Genomic DNA, 19,266 nt, shown 5'->3' with positions numbered 1-19,266 from the left:
GATGTTAGGATGATATTATGAATATGTTAGAAGTAAGATTTGATTTTTGAAATTCTTGAAGATGTTTTGATTTAAGGTCAAAACTTGTGATTCAAGTGCTTGGATCTTTTTACAAAAAAGTTTGGTATTGATTATTAGTTTTTTCTAAATGGATGTTTTAAGTATGGTTTTGAATTTAGGATTGGAAGATGTTTGTTGCAAAATTTTAGTTTAAGCATGAGTTTTGAAGTTGGAAGGAATTGCAACAAAAATCAAGGGAAATGGCCTATGGATGTTTCGACCATAGCGTGTTCTTCATAGTTGTGTTTTGTTTTAAATTTTTCTGAGTTGATATTTAAGTTTAGGACAAAATTTATATGAGGAATGTAAATTGTAGAAACTTTTGGAATTAGTATGCAAAATCCTTAAGTTATGGGTAAAACGGTCATTTTCCCACATGTAGAGAGTAAAATGAAAATTTTACTCTTGAAGTTAGTATTTTCTATATTTTAAATATTTAGTGATTTAGTTCTAACTTTTAGAATCACTAATTACAGTTCCTCGTGGTCGCACTTGAAGTTTTATAAGAAACGCGGAGATCGAGGTAAGTTAGCTTTTAACTTACTAGCAGTCTACTGTGTATGTGTGCTAAGTAAAGGAACTACAGTGTATGTATGTATGTTATCATATATGTCATGCCATGCCAAGTTATCACGTAATTGTCTATTATACAGAATTTATTCTGTCGTCAATTTTTATCTGTTACATAATATATTCTGTCATGTATTACTGTACCTTACAAGTACGTCATGCTAAGTATGCCATCTATTACATGTATGTCAAGTCATGTAATATTCACTGTTGCAAATATGTCATGTTAAATATGTTGTCTATTATATGTTATGTAATGTTACGAAATATTTCTATCTCAAGTTGGTCATGTATTTCAAGTTATATTCAAGTCACGTTATGTTACGTCAGGGCTTCAGTCATTTTGTATTCCAGTCACGTTTCATCTTGATTACTTATGTATGGGGTCACAGCAATTGTGACGCATACACTACGTGATACACAGCAATTGTGTCACGTAGAATACATGGGGCCACAACAACTGTGGAGTATGTATTTACACGTAGAATATATGGGGCCACAACAACTGTGGAGTATGTATTTTTCATGTTAAGTCAAGTTTGTGTAGAATACATAGGGCCACAACAACTGTGGAGTATGTATTTACATGTAGAATACATGGGGCTACAACAACTGTGGAGTATGTATTTTTCATGTTAAGTCAAGTTTGTGTAGAATACATGGAGCCACAACAACTGTGGAGTATGTATTTACACGTAGAATACATGGGGCCACAACAACTGTGGAGTATGTATTTTTCATGTTAAGTCAAGTTTCAGATCAAGTTCATGTCAAGTCAAGTTCAGTTCATGTTTCAATTTAAGTTATGTCAATTATGCTATGTTGTACGCTAAGTTATGCTTTAATTACTTATGAATTTGATTATACATTTATACTTTTACTGTCATGCATGCATCATTAGCTTGTGTGGAAGTTTTTTGTTAACTTACTGAGATTGTAATCAAATCTCACTTTGGTAGTCCCAACTACCATTCCCCCCGAATGGTAGATCTTGTTACAAGACCTGAAGGAGAATCAGGAGCTGATCAACTAGACACAGTTGACTAAGCGATTGTGTGACGTCAATGTTAATATAGTAGTTAATGTAAATTACTACTTGTACAATGGAGTTGCATCTTTAGTATTTTTTGGATCATAACCATTTTGGACTAGTGTTGTGATCTATTCAATGTGTCTTTATGTATGAAGTATGTTTTAAGCATTTGAGATATTTTCAATTTGGTGCATAGTATTGCTAAAGAAAAAAATTATCCGCTGCGAGTATTGCATAATGTTAGATGCATGTTAGGAACATTGTATTTTATATGTCATGAACGGGGACAGGTAATCTTGTGTTGCATGTCTCGACGCTTCAAATGTCCGTCCGATCCTAAACGAAATTTTGGGGCGTCACATCATACCTCCAAGTATCTTACTTTTAGATAGTGGGAAAGATCCCCCAAATGGTTTGTAATATTTCAGATCTTTTATATCTATATAATATATCTGCTTGATTAGAAAAAAAAAAAAAAACTTTGGAATAGGCAAATCCAAATTTTACTCTAACACGGTTAACATAAAGGCGGCTTTTGATAAAATGATGCCGCCATATTACTGTTCACATGCATCTTATTGGCGTGCTACTATTTAGGGCATGTTTGGCTAGGTAACCTTTTTTCCTTCTTTTGTCTTTGTTGTGGATTTGGGAACGATGGAATCCTGATCTTACTCCGTACTTTACAGCTCTAGCCGGGATATCATCATCAACACTATTATTTTGAACCAAACATGGCAGACACTGTACCACCACCAACCAAACGTTCAGAATCAATGCCAAAGTGGGGATATTCGATTCGGACTCTTCACCTCACTTTCAGCACCACCAACTTTACATTTTTCTTTTCTAATGCTGATTATAAATTTTAATTACAAACCAACCCAATTTAATATTCATAGATAAATTGTAAATTATTTTTTTTGTTAAAAAGAAAAAAAATAAAGGAGCCTGCACGTACACAGGATTTTCACCGAAATCCTTTATAAGCGTAAATTTTTTTTTTTTTTACTTTTTCTTTCACCAATTTTTTTAACTATTTAAACATTTAAAAAAAATATTCATTTAAAAATACTTATTTAATCACTAAATAAAAAAATAAAAAAAATTTTTGATAAACAATTTCGGTATAAATCTTCTGTAGGAAATGGGAATAGTATTTCGCAAAAATAAAAGAAAAACATTAATATGCTTGCGCTCCATATTCCTTTATAGTGATTGGTTACAAGAGTTATTTTATTTTATTTTATTTTTTATTTAATGATTAAAAAAATAATTTTAAATATTTTGATGTGTTTTTTTTTTAATTTTTTAAAAATATTTGAATATATTAAAAAAATTATAAAAAAATGATAAAAAAAAAATTATACATTCGGTCAAAATTAGCGGTGCAAAGCGGCAGAGTAGCACCGCTTTTATAAAATCTCTGTTCACGTACGTCGGCTCACTAACTCAGGTTAGCGTGGCTGGAAACCTAACCTTGGTTAAAAATAAGAACACGACAAACAACGACCCCGTATAATGTATTAAGACCTTTCGCATTCCTCTGTAAGAAAGAGAAGCAACGTCCAAAGGTCTCCGGAGAGTCCAAGGCAATAACGTGCCGTTGTCGTAGCTGAATGGCCGTGTCCACGTGTCCTAGGGTTTTTCCCTCATTCGAGTGTCGCTCGGAACCCGACTTCTCCGGCGCGCCGAATATCGGACGAGGGGATAAGAAGCCGAGCCACGGCAGGCTCTACTCGTCGCGCGGAACGGTATCGTTCCACGGCGGCCTCTCCTCCCTGATCTTTCGATTCCCTCCAAACTTCGTACGCCAGCTTAGCACCAAGGCCCGCCGGAACTGCAGTAACATCGGCGTCGCCCAGATCGTCGCGGCCTCGTGGTCCAACAACCCCGCTTCAGCCTCAGCGGCTGCGGCTGCGGCTGCGGCCGCAGCATCCGCCACTCCAGCCTCCACCGAGCCGATCGCGTCGCTGGTCGATCCTGCAGCCGAGGATGGCGTGACGTTGGTGGAGAAGGAAGTGGATCGTAGCGTTGGCGTTGAGGGTTTGCCCAAATCCAAGCCCTCGGTTTTTAGCTACGACGGGAGCCTCGCTATTCATGCTGGTGACGATACTTTCTTGTGTTCTCCACTTTTTATATTATTACGGTTCCGAGTTTGGTGCTTTTGTTTTATGTTTTGAAAAGCATTTTCGTGGGTTGTGTAGGCGAGAGATCTGGACGCGGTATAATGACCGATGCAATTACCACACCAGTGGTTAATACTTCTGCCTACTTCTTTGACAATACTGCTCAGCTCATTGATTTCAAGGTATGCAAACGCTTTTTTAAAGTCATATTTAACATTCACTCTACCGCATTTACATAATTAGCAAACATAGATATACGTACATATATTATGTAGTTGATATATAAGCTTGTAAAAAAGGAGCTGATTTGGTTAATTCTATATTCGTCAATAGTTAATTGCAAAGGTTCTTGATGGGAGAATCGAATTAAAATAGAAAGCATTTTTTATTTTTATTTATGGAATTTTATTGATGTACGTATGTTCTAATGGGATAGGAGAAACGCCGGGCAAGTTTTGAGTATGGGCGTTATGGAAATCCAACAACAGTGGTTGCAGAGGAAAAGATAAGGCATGCATTTGTTGCCTGGCACTGGTTTTCTTTATGATCTACACCTAATTGATTAAACATTTAATGAGGCTGTGTTTGTATTTGTCCCTGTATTCAGTGCACTTGAGGGGGCTGAATCAACCCTGATAATGGCATCTGGAATGTGTGCTAGCACAGTCTTGTTGATGGCATTGGTTCCAGCTGGTGGGCATCTTGTGACGACAACTGATTGTTATAGGAAGACTAGGATATTCATCGAGACTATTCTTCCGAGAATGGGAATCAAGGTATAGGTTCTGCTTCTTTTGGTTGATTATCTGCATGCTGTTGGTAATGTGTATTTAGGTTGCTAAACACGATCCAGGTCTATTGACATTTTTCAATGACACGTACCTGATTTTTTTGTGCCCTTCTTGGATTGGAAGAGCTGGTGTGTCCCAAAGAGTTTGATATATCGAGAGAAATGGCGTATTTTGGTGCTACTTTTAAAGTTTTATTAAGTGGGATTGTTCTTGATTATGATTATCACTTATGCAGGCAACTGTTATTGACCCAGCAGATGTAGGAGCCTTGGAATCTGCGCTGAATGAGAACAATGTCAGTCATGAACATAGTGGTTAACTTTTATCGTTAAGTGCTCTATTGACTACTTACTTTGTTTATGGGCAATCCTAAGTTGGGTGGAATCACACTTCTATGCAGGTTTCTCTTTTCTTCACAGAGTCTCCTACCAATCCATTCCTCAGATGTGTTGACATCAAGCATGTTTCAGAACTTTGCCACCGGAAAGGAGCATTAGTCTGCATAGATGGCACCTTTGCAACACCTCTCAACCAGAAGGCCCTTGCCCTTGGGGCTGATCTTGTTCTGCATTCTGCTACAAAATACCTTGGGGGCCACAATGATGTAAGTTGGCTTATACTGGCAACTTAGTTTTTTTTTTTTTTTTAAAGTATACCGGCAGCTTATTTAGTTAAAACAATATAAATAATTGGGCTGTCTATAAATATGAAGTTAAGCACAAGAATTTTTCTTACTACAGGTCCTTGGTGGTTGCATTAGTGGTTCCATGAAGTTGGTCTCAGAAATCCGTAATTTGCATCATGTTTTGGGTGGTGCTCTAAACCCAGTAAGTCTCTTTTGTAGTCTGTCACAAGATATTGACTTTTATTGTTATGCACTGCAAATTATTTTCAAGGAAACGTTGTTATCTATTGCAAATCTAGTGAAACTTCAGCTCCATCACGATGATTTGTATTACTTTTCCTGAACAGAATGCTGCGTACCTTATCATCCGAGGTATGAAGACACTGCATCTTCGTGTAAAGCAGCAGAATTCAACAGCGTTGAGGATGGCCAAAATTTTAGAGGCACATCCTAAGGTGCCAATTCCATTGATATATACAAGTGTAGAATAGTGCAAATGAATTCACAACCATTCTGCTGCCGCTAGCTTGTGTAGCATTTAGAAACAAACACCTTGGCACTATTGTTGCACTGCCATTTTTTCCTGCTTGCCTTTCTGTTTGATATAATCACTGATATCATCACATCTTATCTTTGGCAGGTGAAGTGTGTGTATTATCCGGGCTTGGAAAGTCATCCTGAATATGACCTTGCCAAGCGTCAGATGACTGGTTTTGGTGGTGTGGTCAGTTTTGAGGTGATTATTTCTCACCACTTTAATGTGCTGACCACTGGGGATATATTTTCTAATTTGTGTACTTCCTTTTATGGCATACCACATTTTAGCATAAAAATTTTTTGCCCGTAATGCAGGTTGACGGAGACCTACAAACCACCATAAAATTTGTTGATTCACTAAGAATCCCATACATTGCCCCATCCTTTGGTGGCTGTGAAAGCATTGTGGATCAGCCAGCAATTATGTCTTACTGGTATTCCCTCAAGTTCTGCTTCATATTGTTTCCTAGATTTACAGTTTTTGTCATTTTGATTGCAATGGTTCTGCTGTGTGCACTTGTGAATATATATCTTCGCAACCTAACCAACACCACTACAAAGGGAAAATCCAAAGATGTATCTTCCAACATAAGGTCCCCAGATGATAGTGCGAGATTTAGGGTGGGTTCACTGGTGCCTACATTTCTTGGAATGCCAACCAAACTGTTCGTCCATACGGGACTTTACAAGGACCCCTGTTGGAGCCTCACCTATTGAACAGTTATAATCTTTGCCTTCTAGGATCTCAGGGTTTTGAAATTGTCAGGGAATATTTCCGCTTTTTAGGATGTTGAGATACCCAAGTGAATTGGCCTTTATGGAAAATCTAGTATGAAAATACTATATTAAGTTGCCTAACTATGCGATTGCACCTCCAAATGAGAATCCAACACTTGATGTTTGATTTGCCAGATGTGATAATGATGTTTTCCAATCGTTTTTTGAAACAGGGATTTACCTCAGTCAGAAAGGCTCAAGTATGGGATTAAGGATAACCTGGTTCGATTTAGCTTCGGAGTCGAAGACTTTGAAGATTTGAAGGCTGATGTACTTCAGGCCCTGGAAACCATTTAGGCTGAACATCTGCAGTCAAGATCCCGGATCTTGTGGAGCGCGAACCTTTTGTGTCCTTCTATTTTAACCGAACCGGGCCTTTTTCTTTTCTATTATTTTTCCGGGTTATACTTTTTTGGGCGCCTCAATAGATTTTGATAATCAATTGTTCCGTTCTACTCAAGTACTCTGAATGTTGATCGTTAAAATGATCAAATAAATGACTTAAAATTCGTCTGTCATTGTAACCTTACCGGTTTTGCGTGATGGAAAAGACAAGTTATATGGGAGAAAGAAAACGTTTCGAAATAAAACCCACTCTCTTAACACCTAAAGGATATGTGAGTGAGTAATTCCTACGACAAACACGTGCAACTATCTTCCTAATATGGTATGTAATGTTAATTAAAATTATGTTTAAATTACATGGTATGGTGAAATATAATAGTAGGGTTGTACAAGAAATCGGGAAACCGGCCGACTCAAACTGGCTGCTGGGGGTTGAAATCGGCCATGACCGCCAAGGAACCAATCGGCGGGTGGCAACATTTTAACAAAACCGCCTATTGTCGGTTTGGTCGCGGTTTGAGGCCGGCTCAAACCGCTGAATCGGCTGATATAATAATATTTTTTTTAATATATTTTTTAATTTTATCAATATGAAACGACGATGTTCCACTTAAGTTTAAGTAGAATGGCGTCGTTTTACTTTTACGTTTATGTTTTACATAGATTAAACGACGTCGTTTGTTATTAAACCAAACGGTGTCGTTTTGTCTATAAGGTGAGAAAACAAATTAGATTGGCGTCATCTGGTATTAAACCAAACGGCGCCGTTTAGATATTACATATCGTCTTCTTCCTTTCTCCTTTCCGTTTCTGCGTTTCTAACCCCCTCTCTCTCTCTCTCTCTCTCTCTCTCTCTCTCTCTCTCTCTCTCTCTCTCTCTCTCTCTCTCTCTCTCTCTCTCTCCCTCCTCTGCAACTCTCTCTCTACTCTCTCAGAAGAACGACACCGCCGGAGGGGAATCGAGAATCGACCGTAAATCGTCAGAGAACCGCCGGAATCGATATGGTCGGTTGTTCTCCTCCCCGTTGACCGGTTACGGTTGATCCGTCCACCGTTTTCCCTCTCATCGGTTGGCGGCGGTTCTACCCAAAAACTGCGCCAAAGGGGTCAGTTTTCACCCCTATATAATAGGATTGTTGTATTGTGCGAGTTACCTCTCTCTTTGAAAATCTTGCATTCAGAGACCTCACACCGACTTCAGTTCATTATATTTCTTCTTGATAGAAAATCTATCTTTTTAATGAAAGATATTTATTAAAATATCACTTGTGGGGAGTAAAATCGTGGTTACAAACTTCAACTATTACACATTTGCACAAAGTCTTATTACAAAACTGAAAATGACTTCATTTATAACGTAAATAAGGGATACCGGCTCTTATCTATTGCCGAAACACCCCTTACCATTCGTGATAACTCATTCCAATTATGAAAAATATGAGACTCTCCCTGAACTCCTGATTTTATATTAGAGTCCATTATTCAATAATTAATCATACAAATGATTTGCTTAGTTAGGGTGAAAAATATTCTTTTATATTTTTATATTTAAATTTAATGACTCTAAATAAGAGACATAAAAAAAAGTTTAAATATTTATTTCCACAATTTTCATTCCGTTTAAAAATGTTTAATAAATGTGGTAGAGATTATAAATAGAAAAATTCTACTTCCCTTATAAATATATATATTTTTTTCAATCTAAGAATTTGAAGTTTTTATCCGATCTCATGAGGATAGATGGTCCCTCTTCCCGAACTTGGGTTTTATGAAGTATTTTTGCAAAGTGAAATTAGTTTTATAAGGAATTTTACGAAAGTTTTTTTTTTTATCTTTTAAAACTATAAATAGAAAATTCTACTCCCTTTATAAATATATATTTTTTCAATCTAAGAATTTTAACATTCGGTTTGGTCTTTTAAAATTTTTATGTTAAATTCAAAATTCTCATCTAACATTATACTGCTGGTGCTAAGTATAGATGATCCCTCTATCTGAACTTGGGTTTTATAAAGTATTTTTGTGAAGTACGTGATATTAGTTTTATCAGGAATTTTATGATTTTTTTTTTCTTTTTAAATATTATTATGTATAGTGTTGTGTGAAAAGTGGAGGCTTTTATCATTTTTCTATCTGATTGTTTGGTTCACCTGGAAAAATAAAAATAAAAACAAAAGATTCCAAACAGAAGTATTAGCACCAGCAGATAAAAGCAAAGTCAACAAATACAATATCTTTCTGCTCCGTCAGAAATCAATCCCAGAGAATAGCAAATCTGAAATGAAATTCGGAAAGGAGTTCAAGACCCACCTGGAGGAGACCATCCCGGTGTGGAGGGACAAGTTCCTCTGCTACAAGCCCCTCAAGAAGCTCCTCAAGCACCACTTTCCAAATCCCGCCACCCCAGATTCCGATCTTCATCCGAACCATCTTAATAATACTAGCAGTACTGATGGTCTTGATTAAGAACCCACCTTGGCGGACCTCCAAGAATGGTTCATTCTTATTCTCAATGAAGAGCTCGACAAGTTCAACGATTTCTACGTTGATAAAGAGAAAGAGTTCATCATTCGCTTTCAGGTTCTTGGTTTTGACTTTTTTCTTTCGTAATCAGTTTCATGCGCGCGTCCCAATATTTGTAGCTATGGTCTATGTGCATGGATATGCCTTATAGTTTAAAGGGTGATTCCGGTTGTGTAATTTGTTTTGCAAGTCTTTGTACCATATCTTTATTAACAACGCTTTGCGTTGGAAAGCGAAAAATTCAATTGTATTGCTTGGAAAAAAGGAAGGGTCCAAAAGGTTTTAGAATAAGCTGGACAGAAATTGATTGTACTGAATATAAATGGAAGTAAAAGTATTAGAAGGTGACATTGAATGAGATGAGATGAGAATGAATATTTAACAAAATATTATTATAATATACTTTTTTAATAGTAATTTTGTTTTGAGATTTGAAAAAATTGAATTATTTGTTATATTTTATAAGGAAATTTGCAAAAGTTGTAATGATTATATGAGATGGGATGAGATGAGATAGTTTGATTTTTGTTAACCAAACCAGCCCCATCTTGGTTAGTTGTAAGAGGAGGAAGGTTAGAGAGGCTTATATGTAGGATTAGAACGATTTGAATGAAGTAGGGAGCTGACTGTTGTTTGATTTATTGAAAACATACCAAATCAAAGTTAATTTACATGAGACGAATTGTAAAGTAAGGCATATTATAGCAGCAGTGGTCTTTTAGTTTGGAAACCTTTTGTGTAATTTAATTTTCACCAACAGCCTATCTGCCAAATTGCCCTGGTTCAGATCGTTCATCAAATTGGCGTATCATTATTTCATAGGAGATGGGTATCAAATATGAATTTTGGGGTTGCATGTAGGCCCATATGCGAAAAGGTAATGGGAGGCCAATACATGCCATGAAGATTTTCTAGAATGAAGTTCCAACAAGAAGCTATGAAGGACATTTTGTTTTTCAGTGATGCTTTGGTGGTATTATTGATATCTGAACATTTCATTTATTCCAGATCTAATGAAAAGCACTAACCATACAGTTCCACAACCGTCTTCCTTGGGAACATAAAATCTAATAGTTGCATTTGTTTTGGCTTGAATAATTGGGGCTCGACAAGATCTTCAACATGAGTCCATATATTATATTTCTGAGTTTGGAAGACTCTTGGCTGTGGCTTCTCTCATGCACATATTTTACCCGACTCCAAATGGCATGCACGACTCCTCATCATCACTGCACATATAGAGTGACGTATAATTGATTCTTTTACTCATCAATGTTTGAGGTGCAGACCGGGCTATGATGGCTGTGATAGCAATATGGCAATGGTTCTACCTTTTTACTTTGTATTTTTGCAAGTTCTCTGTTCTATAAGTTGAATTTCTCATGTTGTGATAAATTGTTAATATCATGAGTCCTAGTATCAGGCAGTACCAAATATTTTAGTCTACAACGTAGTTTGTTAGATATAAGATGAGTAAATACAGTTCTTTTAATGAGTTGTGAAGTTGATGTTTTCCCCTCCTTTCTTCCTGTTGAATAAAATATTCTTGAAGTCATGTGATGCTTGTTTTCTTTTTGAAGTCTATTTGATGGGAGTCAATGGCTAGTCATTGGAGAATCTTCTGGGTTTATTCATATTGCTATTTCATGTTTAGAATGGCGAGGAACCAACCAAATATTTAGCCTTACTTCTCATCGATGTGTATTTGCATTTTTATTCTTTACAGGTAGTGTATTTGCAATTTTTTAACAGGAGCAGAAGGAAAGAATAGAGCAAGTTAAGCAGAAGAGCAGCAAAGGTGGAGTTTTTACATCAGAGAGCGAATTTAGTGAAGAAATGATGGAGATTCGGAAGGACTTCGTCACCATTCATGGGGAAATGGTGCTTCTAAAAAATTATAGCTCCTTAAATTTTGCAGGTATAACATTCTCTAATTTATTCTCTCTTCTAAATATAACTGGGGTTGATATGAGCTTTGTCATTATTCATGGATGCTACTGAAAAAATATAGTAGCCTTGTAAATTCTAAATATACAACAAATACGTCATAACCATTTTTTTGTTTGGTTTCCTGAGTGTCCAATTTGAATTTGTGAAGTGGAGCTTATCACCATTTACATTCTTTTTCTTCATCAGGGTTAGTTAAGATCTTGAAGAAGTATGACAAGCGAACTGGGGGACTGTTGTGTCTACCATTTACCCAACTTGCCCTTGATCAACCTTTTTTTACAACAGAACCTCTCACAAGATTAGTTCTCGAGTGTGATGAGAATCTTGAACTCCTTTTCCCATTGGTAGCAGAAGTTATTGAATCGAATCCTTGTACAAAGAACTGTCAAGCCCACCACCATCTAATGCAGCAAATATCTCACCAAAGACACCATCAACTCTTGCAGAGGAAACTGTGGATCTATACCGTAGCACTATTGCGGCAATGAAAGCAATACGAGGCCTTCAAAAAGCAAGCTCCACCAGAAATCCAATGTCATTCTCATCCCTTTATAGAAACCGGGAGGATGAGAGTAATGGTGCTGTAACTGCTGAAACCTCTGCTTCAAACTCTTCAGCCTCCTTGCATACGGGGAAAGATGGTGATCATGAGGATTCACATTCTGTGTGACACAGATCGTCTCTGTGGTTGCTGTAGTGCACTTTTTTTAGCTTCTAGTGCTTGATACAAACTGGAACTGAAAAACTGGTCTCCATGGCTCTGGGTAGAATCAGTTCCACAACCTTATGTGCCGAGTAAACTTGCGTGGCATTAAGTTGAATATTTTAATTGGAAGATTTGATTTCTGTGCATGGATTTGTAGAATAACACTGGTAATTTTTCTGCTGGTTCTTATAAGAAAAAAAAAAAAAAAAAATCTGCTGGTTGATGAATTTGTCTTCCAACTTTTTGGTTGGAAAAGCGATTACTACTTCCAGGGTAACGTAACAGTTGCTTGGGAACTGCTGGAGGCACCCCACAGTTCAAGCACAAAAGTAATGTTGTTGGTAAACTTTGATATCCATTCTCTATGATGTTGGACATGGTGCAATTGGTGCGGGTTCTCCAAGGCTCTAAAATTTACAGTCTGTTTATCGTTGCACCACTGTTCTTGTGGGGTCCATCATGAACTTAAAACGCCCTGGCCTGCGCAGGAAAGCAGAACAGGTCCCATACAAATCTCCTCTCTCTATCTTAGTGATAGGACCCATGAAAACAAGGGTCAACCTAGCCCGCCCATGGGCTCATGCATATCATAGGTCAATTTGGTCCATGCTAACTATGTTATTGCTTATTGTTTATTTTAATTTAATTATTTATTTTCCAAAGAACCTATTGGAAGTCTCCAAGTTGTAATTCTTATAAATAGGATCCTTAATCTTTGCATTTACATCTTTTGGCAAATTCTCTAGAGAAGGATTATTTTGTTTAGGAGATCAACAGTCGGTGTAGGCACTTGAGCTTTTTGGGTGCAATTCGTGAATCGCAAAGAGGTGATCACACCTTACAATTCGTGAATATGTGTGATTTATTTATCTTGTTCTTGCAACTTGGTGCAATTCGTGAATCCAAGTTGTTGTTATCCTTGTTTTTATCAAATTACCAATTCATGAGGTTTATTTTAACTATTGTGCAATCCGTGAATCATTAGTTGATTTGTTACCTTTTGTTCATTCAAGTTCTTAAGCATTTTATTTTGTTCTTGAGTGTTCACCATTTTGTTCTTTAGTGTTCATCATTTTGTTCTTAGTGTTCATTCTTCATTTGCCTCATTTGATCCATCCAAGCACATAGTGCCCCACTATAGTGTTTGCCCTAGTCCACCCCCAATGCTCCATAAGGAAACTCATTCCTTATAAGAGCTTTGACTTCCTCCAATTTCAATCCCTTAATTTAAGGAATTGATAATCTTCTCCAATCCCTTAAATCACTCATCTCTTAATTTAAGGAATTTTCAATCATCTTCAATTCCTTAAATCTCTCATCCATTAAATCTCTCAAGTCCACTTTGACTTACCAAATTAGCCCCACCAAATCATCAAGGATTCCTACCACTTAGGAATCCTCCCAAAACCCTATCCTCCATCCACTCAAATCACTCAATCCCTCAAACCACCCGAGCCCTAAAATCACTCCATTTCTAGAATTTCTCAAGTCAAGAAAAACCCTCTCCACTTGCCAAAACCGAAACCCTTTCTTTCTTTGATAGATTCCTACAATTTAGGAATTCTCCTTCAATCATCTCCATCTTTTCAAATCCTACCAAAGATTTTCATCCTTTTATCTTATCTAAATCCTACTTTCCTTATCTTACCTTAGCCAATTCCTAAAGTCAAGGAACAATCTATTTTACATTCCAACCATAATCCATCACTTCCCAATTTCGTAATCCCCCTTAGCCACTATCCAAAATCCTAGCTACACTTTACCATACCCACCCTAAGCATCATCCAAGTGGCCCCAACATCAAGGGCAACTATCAAGTTATTCCACCTTGCATTAAACACACCGAATCAACACTTAGCCTATCCAATTCCACCATATCCGCTATCATTCATCCACCCAAACATTATCCTTTGTTAAAGATCAAGCAAGTTGATAAGATCACTCAGTCACCAACATCACGAGGCGAGCTCGTGGTCCTTAGTGTTAGGGACAAGACCGGGGTCCCTAACACTTAGGTGGTGGTAAAGCATGCATTTTCAATTTCCACTTGAATTCCTTTTCAAATAGTTTCAATTGGCTCTTCATTTTTTGTTCTCTCTCTCTCTCTCTCTCTCTGTGTACACATTTCAATTTCACTCAAACTATAGATAATACAGATAAAATTAAAAACAATAAGCAAAACCAAGATCAAATAAATACCTTATGTCCTTGTCTATACCTTCAGTAAAAAGCAGACATTTCAACTAAAAAAAAAAAAAACAAATAACTGTATATGAATGGTGATAGCCATCATTCAACCGCTAATTTTTTGTTCTCTTCCAAGCAGTACATGCCTATATTTCCCTGTCTTCATCGTTGTCATAGTTAAAAGGTAGGGGCACTGACTTGAATGCCCGATACTTCCCAACATTGTTTAGGTGTTCATTCTCCAATCTGATCAGTTGAACATCAAATCATTATTAGCGTATGAGGGGAGTTTTGACTCTTGAGGCCTTAATTAATTATATTTGATCACGAATTGATACATGGGGGTTGGCTTCCAAATGAATGAGTATTATAGCATACCTGAAGAAATTCCAAATTCCACGTCGAATGATCTCCAAGCAGGCAACTATTGATATTAACGCTTGTCTATGCAGGAAAGGTGCTTCCCTAAACCCTAATACTGACTGCATCCAAGCAAGTCTCAGCACAACATTCAATGCCTGCAATTAAACTGACGTTAATTAGCCATAGTTTAATTTCAATAAACAAAGAAGAAGACTGAAGTGCTATGACCCTTCCTCCCAGAGCAGCTGTGAAAATGCAATGACGATGAACAGTATCTACATTCTTACCATTGCTACAAAGTAAACACTTCTGTTCGATATAAGAAGCTTATCTCTCAGCCATGGGTTTTTGGAATCCCTTCTCAAAAGACCCCAATCCATGACAATGTCCCAATATGTAGCAACGATGGTTGCAACACCTGAACTCACGGCTGCCATTATCTTCCAAGTCATCCCCATTTGCAAATCATAAGTTGTCCTCATGGAAACTGCTACAATTATTGAGAAGTATTTCAGTCCATTATACCATTGCATTGCATCTTTCTCCTCTATCAAGCGTCGAAGGCACTAAAACAATTGACTGTTGTGAGCAAAAACTGTTGCCGCATGCGTAAAAACATGTATATTCAACTTATCAACGGAAACTAAATACCTGCAGAAAACGCATCCAGTATGGAACGATTGCTACAATGAAATAAAAACTTTTATAAACACGACTTCCATGGCACTTGTTTGATCTCATTTTGAAGTCACCCCAACCATAATAACAAACATAGAATTCAAAACTTCTGAAAGCCTGCACCTGAAATTATACCATAGACTCATAGGGTTAATCGATGCTTGCAATAGAGACAGTTCCGAGATTCTTCTTTTTGCTAGGATTAGGTGGTAATATTGTATATTTTTGAAGAGTGAAGTTCGATCTGTTCCTTTGAAATCATGTCATCCACACCCTCATTATAATTTTAGGCTAAATTTATAATATAATTAAGTTGAAGTTCTTAAATGAAAAATAAAATATCTCATTAAGTTCATAATTTTCATTTATAGTTGTAAAGACTTAGCTTTCCTAGTTGTAGAAACTAGAAAGTTACGCAAAAGCATGACAATTGACTGGTATCAATAATTAATATGCTAACGTAAGCATGATATCTAACCTGGCTAGTTAGCTGGTCTGCCAAGAAAAAGTCTTGGAGGGTAACCTACGGTGGAGAAAAGATAAAAACATTAATTAAACTCGTGTTCACATGTCGGTGTAAATGATTGATATGGCTGTTACAAATTCTTATTCCCACCATACCTTGTACAGAGGAGCACAAAGACAATGGAACGCTGATTGGATTAGGATGAAGCGACTTGAACGGTATATGATGTTGAGGGGACAGAATAGTATGAGAACCACGACCTGATTTACTTAAAGAATCAATGGTTCATACCCATCTGGGGAATTTTGTTTATGTGAAATGCTTTTTTCTGAAGAGATTGAGCAGTAAAGCTTACAGTAAGTAGTCCCAAAGGGACTAGTTCAGTTAAGGCTTCGAAGCTTCTTGTTCTTTCATCCATCTCCATATCTAAATTTGAAATTACGCCAGCCAATGCAAGTACAGCAAGAACTGAACTGAGAAGAAAGACTTCTCTGTAGCCCAATTCTGTTCCTTGCTTGAAGCCGAAAATAAACGAATAATTGACTCTGTAACGCCTCCAAAAGTATATGTTTGCAGAGTAGGTAAGCATATGCAGGACAATGAATCCGAACAAGCTGCAAGCACGGGCACAAACATTATTACAGTTTATAATATGAGCATGCACTAAGTTTTTAGGAGATAGGTATTAAATGGTTTGTCCCAACACCTGGAACTACTGTTACCTGTAAAGAGGAAACATGTTATCCATATACTGAGTACGCCCCTCGCTTTTCAGGAGATCTCTTGCATGTATAACCACAACGGTGGCTACTACAAGTGCAAGCGAGCAGCCAGAGAAGAAACCTGAAGATTTAGAACATTTAAGTTGAGCAAGTAGATTGATGTATGATGAGCATAGATGATGGCTAATCCTTACTAATTCATTTGAAAATTAGTTTGGAAAACAATGTTCCGAGGCCATTGAACAGCTAAGGAACTTTGCCTCAATTACTGAAAAGTAGAAGGGAGCAGATAAGTTATTAAGTAATTAACTACTCCGATAAAAGGAGACACTTGATTTATAATCAATCAAAAAATAAAATAAAAAACATTAAACAGGCATCTTCTTTTAAACTCTGAAAAGTGTGCAGAATATTTGCTTCTGCTAGAACATCTCACCCAAGGAAAACGTAATCCGGTGTCTCTCCCTTCTGGCTTTTGGCCTTAAAATCTTCATTCCTTCACTATGATTTCCATTTGCAAAGTGCTTAATGAAGGTAGCCTCTACCCTTTCCATAAGCCTAGTAATCTGCGGAGGCACGAGATGGAAAAGAAGGAAACTTGTCATTTAGAATCCGCTCAGAGTAGCATAAGCTGATCTATAATAACTAACCTCATCCGAGCTACCGATATAAGATTTGTCCACCATCGCCATGTAAGTCTTTGATGCATTTCTTGAAGTGATCTGTGGTAGTCAAGCCAGTCTATCAGAATAAAAACCTTGCAGTATCTGATTGATGAAAATAGAAACAGAAACTTTTTGACCTTGTCATACTTCTTCATGATCTTTGAAAATGCCAATAGATTCAAAAAGCTGTTAAATTCATTAAAACTAGGTTCAGGTAAACTCCATCCGCAAAGATCGTAGATAAGAAAATGACTTTGTTTTTAATCATATGATTATTGAAGAACACCGTGTTACCTGTAGCTTTTCAGAATTTGCAGCTTTCGATAGAATTCAGTAAAAGCCTGTGTCATTCGTTCCTCTGCTTTCCTCAGCTCTTTCTTGCCGAAGGGCGTGGCGGAATTCGTACTGATCATGAGAATGCCTTTCAAAGTAGATACTGGAGTTTTGGGAGTGACATTGATCTGTACATGATCCAATATTTCTAATGATGTTGGCCTCGATCCTTGGATGGAAACCTTTTGTCCCTTGCCCTTCCCATAATTGTCTCTAGAATTCTCGACAATCTCGTTTTGGTTTTGCTCTTCCAAATTTCCTTCAGCTCTCATCTCAACTTCTCGAATCACATCCATATGATGCCGTCCAGGTTTTCTTTCATCGCTTGCAAGATTTTCCAAATCAGATCCACGAAATTCTACCATCGGTTTATTCACATTTATGCGAAGAGCAATCAAAGCATCCATCTGCTTAGTCAATTCATTTGCCTCGTCCATAACTTCCTGCACCTTCATTTTGTAGAAGTTTACGACCTTGTTGAACTCATCATCTAGCCTCCTGAAGAAAACAATCTCGCACTCTCCGCCGGTGTCGGAAGACATGAGGAACATGGTTTGGTAGTGCCCATCTGCGCCCTCTTGTTGCTCCACTGCATGAACAAGAATTACTTCATCCTCATTCTTTTTCGGCGAGCTTCCGTGCCGGTTTGTTAGCCCGCTAAAAGCTCTATAGAGGGAAACCTTTCTTTTCAAAGAAATTTTTGAGGTCGATGCGGCCACTGGCGTTGATACGCTTCTTTGTCTGATCCGCGCGATATCTTTCAACACCTTTTTCAGACTGTTGTAGTCCATATACGCGTCACGCCATTCCTGCACCATCTGTGCCGTAAATTCTTTTCCGAACTTCATCTTCTTTAAAAAAAAAAAAATCGGCTTTTGCAGATTAAAGTGTATACTACTACTAAACATAAAGCCGCATGCATATATATAGTATGTACAACTATATATATATTGATTGACGTACGTGCTTCTTATGTTTGTATTGTAGCAGATGATTGTATTTTACTTTTGAGCCTGGCAGGAATATTATCCACTTGCATCAGTTAATTAACCGAGAGAGAGAGGACTGTCATGGAATTAACAAGCTGAGGAGAAGAAAAGAAAAAGATCAAAACAGACAAAGTCAAATTGATGATGGGTTTCGCTGAATTAAATTAGGTATGTACGGAAGGGTTGTTCATCTGTCATTGTTCATCTCTATTGTTAGTAGCTAACCACTACAAAAAAATATAAAATTTAAAAGAAATCATCGACAGCGAGTTCATTTTGAAATCATCGACAGCGAGTTCATTTTAATTGTTTGTATGCATGCATGTTTCCAGCTTAGTGGCCAAATTTGATATTATTGTTTCAACTTTGAAGCAATCTACATTATTGGCTTCTCCATTAATTGCAACAGTCTTTACAAATTTTAGTACGTCTGACTTTGGAAATGTTCGTATCAATATATAATGTGGCCGATCAGTACGGACACCAACTTGATATTTCTAAAATATTCTATCCAATGGCCGGAAGAATCTATGAATTTTTCATTTCAAATATTGACTACTTTTGACTTCAATATGAATGTATTACGTAAGGGGATTTTTTTATTGGGCCTGAGGCCTAGAGCGCAGGCTTAAATATGAGGGGGTCCAGGTCAGTTGGGTAACCCATCAGCCCATCAGAGGACCTTGGCCTTGGAGCAGATGAGGTCGGCCTCCGACTTCAAATGTGCGGGAAACCACACAAAGAAGGGGGTAATACGCCACCTTGGCATCCGTCTACGGAACCTAGTCTCATATAACTCTAAGCAAACAGGTGGGCA

General features: G+C 37.3%; 2 protein-coding genes and 1 pseudogene across 2 annotated transcripts; 2 read left to right on the top strand and 1 right to left on the bottom strand.

Moving 5' to 3' along the window:
• Positions 1-3,198: 3,198 nt before the first annotated feature.
• On the top strand, positions 3,199-7,038 carry LOC122307662 (cystathionine gamma-synthase 1, chloroplastic-like). Its single transcript, XM_043120690.1, has 11 exons — positions 3,199-3,769; positions 3,871-3,974; positions 4,229-4,302; positions 4,400-4,568; positions 4,819-4,878; positions 4,984-5,187; positions 5,324-5,410; positions 5,556-5,663; positions 5,849-5,944; positions 6,061-6,179; positions 6,696-7,038. Exons 1-11 carry the CDS (start codon positions 3,283-3,285, stop codon positions 6,817-6,819), a joined length of 1,632 nt encoding a protein of 543 aa, XP_042976624.1. The 5' UTR covers positions 3,199-3,282; the 3' UTR covers positions 6,820-7,038.
• A 1,974-nt stretch (positions 7,039-9,012) lies between these two features.
• Positions 9,013-12,191, top strand: LOC122308009 (annotated as a pseudogene).
• A 2,006-nt stretch (positions 12,192-14,197) lies between these two features.
• Positions 14,198-18,501, bottom strand: LOC122308007 (phosphate transporter PHO1 homolog 9-like). The gene is made up of 12 exons (XM_043121156.1): positions 17,422-18,501; positions 17,265-17,313; positions 17,113-17,184; positions 16,899-17,028; positions 16,463-16,583; positions 16,096-16,354; positions 15,896-16,000; positions 15,753-15,797; positions 15,248-15,397; positions 14,884-15,162; positions 14,612-14,751; positions 14,198-14,479 (listed from the first exon to the last, which is right to left on the bottom strand). The coding sequence occupies exons 1-12, from the start codon at positions 18,366-18,368 to the stop codon at positions 14,380-14,382; spliced, it is 2,397 nt and encodes a 798-aa protein (XP_042977090.1). The 5' UTR covers positions 18,369-18,501; the 3' UTR covers positions 14,198-14,379.
• Between the last annotated feature and the right edge of the window lie 765 nt (positions 18,502-19,266).

This window comes from Carya illinoinensis, chromosome 4 (genome assembly GCF_018687715.1).
Source record: "Carya illinoinensis cultivar Pawnee chromosome 4, C.illinoinensisPawnee_v1, whole genome shotgun sequence".
Classification (NCBI taxonomy): domain Eukaryota; kingdom Viridiplantae; phylum Streptophyta; class Magnoliopsida; order Fagales; family Juglandaceae; genus Carya; species Carya illinoinensis.
The sequence above is the reverse complement of the archived record's forward strand: the minus strand, read 5'-3'. Positions and strand labels throughout refer to the sequence as shown.

What these genes read in the sequence shown, in the direction of transcription:
- LOC122307662 (XM_043120690.1), top strand. Translation starts at nt 3,283, where the DNA reads ATGGCCGTGTCCACGTGTCCTAGGGTTTTTCCCTCATTCGAGTGTCGC. An exon ending in CTCAGCTCATTGATTTCAAG is followed by an intron (nt 3,975 to 4,228) that starts GTATGCAAACGC and finishes CTAATGGGATAG; the next exon opens with GAGAAACGCCGGGCAAGTTT. An exon ending in ACCTTGGGGGCCACAATGAT is followed by an intron (nt 5,188 to 5,323) that starts GTAAGTTGGCTT and finishes TTCTTACTACAG; the next exon opens with GTCCTTGGTGGTTGCATTAG.
- LOC122308007 (XM_043121156.1), bottom strand. Translation starts at nt 18,368, where the DNA reads ATGTTTAGTAGTAGTATACACTTTAATCTGCAAAAGCCGATTTTTTTT. An exon ending in CAAATTCTGAAAAGCTACAG is followed by an intron (nt 17,314 to 17,421) that starts GTAACACGGTGT and finishes TGAATTTAACAG; the next exon opens with CTTTTTGAATCTATTGGCAT. An exon ending in GGAATTTGGAATTTCTTCAG is followed by an intron (nt 14,480 to 14,611) that starts GTATGCTATAAT and finishes TCAACTGATCAG; the next exon opens with ATTGGAGAATGAACACCTAA.